Below are 8495 nucleotides of genomic sequence, written 5' to 3'. Positions count from 1 at the left end.
GAAGGGTCTTTCCTATCCTGACAGGTACCGACGATGAAAGCGTCGAATCACTCGGCTCCACTGTTTCGATCCATAGCTCGAAGTCACTCATGGATATGAATGAAAGTGCCTCCCAAATGAGCGGGGACATCGCGAAGAAGAAACGGAGAGGCGTGAAACATTTCATTAGGAAAAAATACAAGCGAGTATTCAGCAAATAGAGACTTGGAACATTCAAATTCATAGCTACGAGCGAACTGCATAGCTACACGATATCATGGCCCAAGCATGGATATATACCGACATGTATTTATGGAAGATGAAAGAAAGTCCTCCCAAGGCACCCACCGCATGTTCTGGACTTATCATTTCACACCGAAGATTATTCAAATGTGAAGCTTACGCGACGGCGAACGGTGAACTTCTGTATTCGACTCTGGAAATCGAATGCGATAAAGAGATAAAAATAAAGAAAAAACAATTCTGAGCCCATGTTCAAAATCCGTTCTCGATACACCCCGATGATTCTCGCTCGATTCATTCATCGCTTCGCGAGGACTCGTAAACAATTTCCAGGGAGCTCCCAACTCAATATTGGTTCAGCCGAGCCGAACATCGAGACCAAAACTTCGCAGTTTCACGAGATTGTCCAAATGAGAGAAGATTCATAGGCCTAGCGATCCCGACTGATGAATCGTCCCTTCGAGCAAAGATTTCTCGCGGCTCTCTAAAATTCGAGAGCGACTTGGTAGGTCTGCTCCAGAAACCATCGGGGAACGGCTCTCCCGGATTTTCTGCATGAAGCCCCCATAGAGGGATTGATTACAGCACCGCGCCGGCTCTCGCGGACTCCCGTAAGCCGGCCTGAAAGAGCAGTAAGAGCAGGCGGAACAATTTAATGAGGCAGCTGGGTGAGCACGGTAAACCCAGTCAACCATTTATTATATGGTGGATCATTATTTGCACAATGCGGTGTCTTCAGAACTGGTATGAACATCATGTTCCCCGTCCGGAGTGGCAGCACCGAGAGCATGCCGAATTCTCGAGCCGAGACAGAGAGTCGACAGCTGTTATTCCGGGTCGCGCACTTAATACTTTCGGTAGAGTATGTTATCTCCTTATCACAAACTTTTCTATCGATCAAGGGGAGCGGTTCCGCGCGGTCTCCTACCTCAATGCCTCATCTCCGGAGAGTCGGAACGCAAACTCCTTTGCGGCATACACCCAGGTAGAGCGGATCCACAACGATCTCGTAATGATTTGAAGCGTCGCTCGAGTCGCTTGAAGAGGATTCGTTGTGTTTATCTCTCTTCACCCCAGCCTCATTCAGGACCGTATCGAGATTCGGTGGCGTCCCATTGGAAGATTCATCGGAGTCGCTCCCAGAACTCTCTGAGCTTGAATCTGAGCTCGATGCGGAATCAGATTCGCGAGCTCCCTGAAATTTCATCAATCCTTTGTCGTTGCATCTCTCTGCGAGGGAGCGAGCCAAGCGAGGAGAGTGCTCAGCTCGTCCGTGAAAACATCATACCTTCAGAACGACTCACGCGATCTGAATCAAAATCGCAACTTACTATGCAAGGGAGACCATCTCTGCGGTCTCCAATGACGTAATCGATAGCCTTCATTCCGAAACCGCTCGGGTGGGGGACCCTGCCCCTACACCATACTCTGCATCCACTCTGAAATTTCAAAGAAGAAGAGTTGACGACGAGATCAGAGTATCTGCGATCTAAGAATCGAGTTTAGAGCCTGAGCCTCGCTCCAGTCATCCGCTTCCACTGACCCTGCCGAGGATGTAATCGCTGCCAGGACACCCATGTCGGACCTCCTGCGCCTCGTCGGCAATACCTGAAAATTTCCGTTGAGGAATCCGCCAATCCACACGGCAGTGGAATGCCCAGTAACGACAAGCTTACAAATAGGAAGGTTTATTCGAACATCAAATCGTAGGAAACTCACTGCATACGATGATGAAACAAAACACCCACACAATTTTCTCAACCATCTTCCACGAACTTGGCTTCCGACCTCAAGTCCAAGTAGAATGTTTATTGAAGATGCCTCGGTTTGACGACGTCCGATCACATGAGGACAAGAGGAGAAGACGGCAAGCGGAGCGATCCGGCAAAGCAGCTGGTCGGGTAGACGTAACCTTCACTCGCGGGATTCCCATTAACACCGCTTCCGAGGCCAGCCTTCCAATATCAAGGCTCTTGCTGTCAGCCACAGAGCTCGGAGAATTCTGAGTGAACTCCCCTGTCCGAAAACTAGGATTGCTTGGTGTTTTAGATACTTATCGTGCATACGCCCGAGCTCATAAAAGCTTCGTCTCCTCGTGAGGGGGCGCTAGCTTTCCGCATCGTCTCATAAGAAGCGCAATCGCAGAATTGAAGGACAGAGATGTCGGAGTTATACCTGTTATAGGAATTCCTTTCTGCCCGTAGAGCATTGGAGGAGTAAACACCATGTGATGCCGCATTGATTAGCTAGGACGTGACGGGCAGTGTGAGCGGACATCTGCTTAGCCGTAAGATTGCTAAGATCGAATCGGCTCGTTCTGAGGTCGCAATATGCATCCCAGGCAGGGGAAGCAACATATCGTCGGATGGCTCGCATTGTCATCTCATCCCCGCTTCTCCGATACTAACGACAACGATTCGGATCGCGGGACCAAAATGTGGGCTCAATCGGGAAAATCGATCAAAACCCAGAACTCAAGCACCGAATCGTACACTGGGGAACACAAAATAGAAGACGCTCTTCAAAGGATTCACCGATCCTCTCCTAGGACTCACGAGATCACGAGCTCACGAGAGGTCCAACTTAGAGATCTTCTGTTCTGTTCGACACTATGCGATTTTCGGGCGCGCGGGAGATGAACACCACCAGCGATTGCTTGTTATGTACGGTGGCGCTCCCCTAATTATTTTCTGCATGCCGGAAGCTTAATGATTAATGAGTTAACTCGGCAACCACTGGGGATAGGCGCGCTAAATGGTCACGCTCTAACGCTTCCGATTGAGAACCGCGCTTCGCGTTGGAATGGAATGGCGAGACTGACGCGGGAGACGCCGCCCGGATTTATTCGCGTGCGCCGGGGCCAGTCCGAGGAAATCAACAAAATGCCGCTAGATAAGAACGGGTGTCTACGTTTGGAACTCGTGAGACTCATCTACCCAGGAGCGACATGCTTGACATACAGCGAGGACGGTGACTCGCTATGTCGGCTACTCGATTACTATGATCACTAATCGGCTACTCGAATGCGTCGATGGGTTCCTCGAAGGTAAGAATCATGACGATATGTCGAATGTCGATCGATTCGAATGCGACGGGAATCGATGGTCGTGTAATCAAAAGCAAATAGGCAATTTAGAGAAAAACCCGAAGATCAACTTTTCTTCGCTTCCGTTGTGACGACACGCGCGGATTCCTCCAGCGGATACTCGTGTAGGCTGATAATTCGAATAAGGTCTACTTCAGGTCGCGGGTGTTAATTCTGGAATTCGCCGCAGACACCTGGATAGAGCTGAGGACAACGTTTCAAGCGCGTGAGGTAGGGATGCTAGTTTGGAATATGTACCATTTATTTAGTCTGTTCGAGACTCACGGAAGGGTAAAAGTGGAAGCTGTATCAAATGTGCACAAGCGAGTCACACGGATTCTCCTCCGGAATCCTCGATTCGCTGACAGTGGAATCAGAACGAAGTTAGTGTCTCAGTTAGCATTGGTTCCATGGCAGGCTTGGTTGCTTTTCGCCGTGCTCCTTGTCCTCGTCATGGCACTGCGAAGTCGTCATTACCTGCGGTGAGCGAGAACTCGGGAATGTGATGAATGAATTATAAAACACCGAATTGCTCCCAGTGTCCCTGTCGAGAGCTGATGAAGACGTAGGTAAAAATTATGATGGTCGTGACTCGAGACAGACGAGTCGGTATGAGGAAATTCTTGCCAACCTATCACTCGCTTTTTCTGACATCAACAGAAATCCTAACGCTTCAATCTCAGCGAGAGCATACCGGTTTTACACTCTGCTTCACGAGATCTTAGTTTTCGGGGCGCCCAAGCATCTCGGCGCGCGCGATTGAAACGACGTCCGTGACCTCGTGATGTTAGGCTGGGTCTAACTGGCTCGCATCAGACAATTTTCCGACCAGAAGGATGCATTTAGATAAGTAGATACAGTGAAACCTGTCTAATAGGACCACCCTCTACCAATGGGACTACCCAAGGTGAACCTGAGTAATCGGACTGCCCTTGAGTCGGGAAACCTGTGGGAATCGATATCAGGAAGAGAATTCCTCTCCACGGAAATACGTCTCTCGATTCGAGATCGGTTGATGGGAGCTGCACATTCAATGCGAAAATATATCAGTTCAGACTTGTTGATGGGAAGCCTCTTCTGAGCTACCTGACAGATATTTCCGAGCAAGAATTCCGCTCTCCTGGATGCCAAAACTAATATACATATGTCGATTCGTCGACCTCTTGGATCCTCCATGCATGTCTCAAGTTCACGCCCAAAACAGAGCCTGAACGCCCAGTGGTATAAGAATGATGTGAAACATATTACAGCTTGGATTAAAATCCGAGTTAGATCGCCGCTCACACTTCAAGGCTCTGCCTTCTGCTTCTTCCCCGTCTTGACTTCCCTGCATCCCGTATTCTGAATTGTTCAGGTGCTGATAGGTGATTCTGATCTTCGAGACCATTGATATCCACAGGCTTCTAGGCTTGAACCTGCTTGCCAGAAATATGGCCTCCGGCTCAGGCTGCGTCGCAGAGGGGGCTAGGGATCGGTCGCTCGACCGCGATCGGGCGGCGGGTAGAGATCATTACCATCATTTTACGATATCCAGACAACTGACGGTTTGTTGTTCAATTTTGCGCGGTCGGGTCGAAGTCTCCCTCCATGCCGAAGACCTCAGCTCTACTGAACTGGAGCTGACAGAAGACAGAAGATGTCAGCCGAGGAAATGGCCGAGATGGCCTACACCCTGCTGGTAGATCTGGGATACACCTCGGATCGTGATTGGTTCAATCAGTAGGTGAAGGCTGAAGGAAAATTATATATTTCGGCTTGATGCAGCATAATCCTCAGGGCGCTCCCTCATTTTCCTACCGATTCCCTCAAAGCGCGACCCTTCCTTCAGGCGGCTGTTCGTGGCACCGAACAACGAGGCCTTCTTTTCCGTATTCCAATATCTTCTCTCCTTCGCGGATCCTCAAATGTTCAAGGACAAATTCAAATTCTGCCTACCTTTGTACGATAAACGACGAGAAGGAGATTTTCGTAAGGTTCTTTGTTCCCTCCTGCAAGACTTAGCTAGAAACGGGGATTTAGGGGACGACGTCCCCATGATAAAGATGGCTTTATTCACTACCCCAGGTAGGTGAGCGAGTCTCGACGTTATGAAATCGACGAGGTCCATCAGAGGGAAAAGTCCACAGAGGATCTCATTCCTCGATATTCTAGGCAGGAGCGCTTTCCTTCAGATGCTGCTTGCAGTCATCGAATGGGTTATACGGAAGAACTCAAGCATGCTCGAAATCGTGATACCTCCCTATGACGCGCCGCACGAAGCACTACAATCTGTCCTGGAATTTTACGGGAAACAGATGGAGGCCGATGCGAAGGTGAGAGCTAACAAGCAGGTATTTTCTGGATGACCGGAAATAATAATTATTGCCAGAGTTTTGCCTCTAATGTTGCTTCGCGAAAATTACTACGATGTAGGAGAGCGCTGGGATCCTCGTTTACAGGCCGCCGATGCACTGCTCGGGGAAATGCAGAGTCAAATGGAGTTGTTGGTGTCGGACCTCCAGAAAACAGACGCTGCTGTTCAAGCTAGCCGAGATGAATTGACGAAAGCTCAGGAGCAAACTAAAACCACCGAAGGGGACGAGAAAAATCTACGGAAATTGTCTGAAGCGCTCTCACAGATGGCTTCGATGTCCAGATCTTTACGGAGACTTTTAGATATTGTGCAGACGGATTCCCCGAGCCATGATGCCTTGACCATAATTGAACCCTTACCGGAAGTCTTGCTACAATCCATACCAGAAGCCGGTCCAAAGGTGAGTGGGACATCACCTACTGCGATTCCAGAAGGCTCCTTCGTTAGGAAGATACGCAACGTCATTTTTGTGGACTTTTCCGCCGATCCGGAACTCGCCTCTGCGCGGAACAGATCGACTGAGTGCGGGGATTCCTTCCATTCAGAAAGCGACGATCCGTTTTCTCCTTTCAATCAGCCCTCTTGTCTCTCAGGTGGACGAATTGAACGAGCAAATTTCCTCAGGTCAAGTCGACATACTCCTATACATGAGACTAGTCAGTATCATCCTGAGGAACAGACGACCTTTATTCAATGATGTCATCGAGAAGCTCTCTGTAGGCTCGGCCATAGACAGATCGTGAGTTCTAGAGAGAAGATACTCCGTTGATGGAATAGTGAGCCCCGGCGAGCGGGTAGAGCTGTCCCAGGGGCGCCCCTACACCTGTGCATGCTTTGGACATACGAGGGGACCCCAGGGGAATTCCTTGATTGCATTATCGCTAAAAGCGATGACTCGTCCCCGAATTTCCAGCTTGAGAGATCAACGGAAGTGTTTGGAGCAAGCCAGGAAGACCCTGAATCAGATCCACCAGTTCATCGACGCCAAGTCAAAATCGATCACTGGTTACGTCACAGAAGAACTCGAAGCCGTTGAAGACGCCCTCATCTTGGCGATTGATCCGGTGAGCGTTCTCACCGAATACTTCTCGGAGGCCTGCGACGAACGCGCTCGCGAATTTCCGTCGAAAATAATAAAAAATGACTTGAGAGCTTTGTCTCGTCTATTCCAGCCTTCGGTGTCTGAACTCAAAGAGCTCGTGGATCTGAGCGAGGCCAATCTAGACTCGGTCGGGGAGAATTCCGCTCCGCAGCCTCGAAACGGGGCGATGGCACCACCAACAGCTCGACATCATTTGAAGAGGAAGAAGATCGGAACCTTGAACTTGCCGCTCTCGAACACCACCAAAATGGACCTTTCAGGGTTCTCACCCCTGTCTACACCCATTCAGAGTCTCAGAATCGATAAATTGAAAAACGAACGCCTCAAGCGTCGAAGTATCAAAGACGTTTTCACTTCAACGCCTTTCGTAACGCCCCAATAAATCACGTTCTCGTTTTTTGAGGAGCTTGCTTACTGTTCTGCTCGGAGGAGCCGGCAAATCGTCGATTCACGACATCACAGGGTCACCGATGATTCGGGAGATCGCACCGCTCTATCCTTTCCAGCCCAGGAGATCGATACTGAAGCTGAAGAGCGAGCTCTCTGCTCTTCATCCGGGATTCCCTTACTCCGACCGCCCTCAGAAAGAGCAAATATTATGATGTCCGAAAATTCGGAGCGAGTCGAGATTCCTTATGCCCATGAATTAGTTTCAGAAACCGGCTCTCAAGATCGGCCCGGTGACTCTGAAATCGATTCCGGGTGGCAGCTGGCAGAATCGTATCGCATGCATGACTATCGTCGGAACTCTTCATTCTCCAATCGTACTCGAGCGCGAAGCAAGATCTCCCGACGCGACGCGGGCCCTCAAATGGTCCAATCCAGGTCACCTTGTCGGCTTCCGCGAATTTAAGATTTTCGATGTGCCTCCTCATGCTGATACATCGATCCCAGATCAAGACGTTTCCGGTGTCTATGTCTATGGGTCCTTTCTATAGGATGACCTCGAGGTCAAACCCTAGCACAGTGACAAGATGACCTTTGTATTTGAACATCCGAGAGGTGCGGGCTAGACTTCTATAATCGGTCTTTTTTGCTTCAGGAACGCAAGACGGGGCCATCTCGTTTGGACCCGACTTCGTTGTGGAGGTTCAAGAAAGCGCCCGAAGGCCAATGGTCGCAGTTCGATCTGAGAAGTCGCTGAGGATTCCCGCTCGAATGAGCGGGAATCTTGTTAGGGAGGCTCTTAGTGAGATATGATCAATTGAATGAGGACTGAGAATCTAAATACGATCAGGGTGACCAGGTGGGCTGGAGGCGCCGAACCATATTCCCCGCGATCTCGATAACATACAGTTGGTCGGAGCTTTCCGCATTTAGACCGAGGTCGCGCTCGAACATGATGCACATGAGAACTCCACTGGCCAGCTTAGGCAAGGTTACTGAACTAACGCTGAATCTGAGGTGTCCCAGATTCAGCGTTAGTCACCGACCGCAAGGGGTCAGCCCAGTTTTAGTTGTCAAAGACAGCTAGAAAGAGTCCGACTTGCTCTAGCACGAGTATCGTTGATAATCTCGCCGGAAGAAAAGCTGACTCTTTTCTTCGTAGCGATGCTCGCCATCCGAAGATATATGATGAGATGATAAACGGCGTCGATATCTATTTGTCGCTTCCATGGCTAAGACGGAACCGTTCGGAGCGAACGCGCGACTGATCCGTGACCAGCACGAATCACGACCTGCTCGTCGACTTCTGACTTCGGGGGATCCTCAATTTGCAGTAAAGCTGAACT

At 49.8% G+C, this 8495-nt stretch overlaps 2 protein-coding genes across 2 annotated transcripts; one reads left to right on the top strand and one right to left on the bottom strand.

The window, feature by feature from the left end:
• Positions 1-879: 879 nt before the first annotated feature.
• On the bottom strand, positions 880-2047 carry LOC100903930 (uncharacterized). Its single transcript, XM_003741016.2, has 4 exons — positions 1942-2047; positions 1766-1830; positions 1554-1661; positions 880-1417 (listed from the first exon to the last, which is right to left on the bottom strand). The coding sequence occupies exons 1-4, from the start codon at positions 1985-1987 to the stop codon at positions 1160-1162; spliced, it is 477 nt and encodes a 158-aa protein (XP_003741064.1). The 5' UTR covers positions 1988-2047; the 3' UTR covers positions 880-1159.
• A 2815-nt stretch (positions 2048-4862) lies between these two features.
• On the top strand, positions 4863-7162 carry dgt6 (dim gamma-tubulin 6). The gene is made up of 7 exons (XM_003741015.2): positions 4863-5026; positions 5136-5371; positions 5459-5619; positions 5746-6060; positions 6254-6399; positions 6574-6724; positions 6833-7162. The coding sequence occupies exons 1-7, from the start codon at positions 4944-4946 to the stop codon at positions 7142-7144; spliced, it is 1404 nt and encodes a 467-aa protein (XP_003741063.1). The 5' UTR covers positions 4863-4943; the 3' UTR covers positions 7145-7162.
• The last annotated feature ends 1333 nt before the right edge of the window (positions 7163-8495 follow it).

This window comes from Galendromus occidentalis, unplaced genomic scaffold (genome assembly GCF_000255335.2).
Source record: "Galendromus occidentalis unplaced genomic scaffold, Mocc_1.1 scf7180000077121, whole genome shotgun sequence".
Classification (NCBI taxonomy): domain Eukaryota; kingdom Metazoa; phylum Arthropoda; class Arachnida; order Mesostigmata; family Phytoseiidae; genus Galendromus; species Galendromus occidentalis.
Note: the sequence above shows the minus strand (reverse complement) of the source record. Positions and strands in the feature narration are given on the sequence as shown.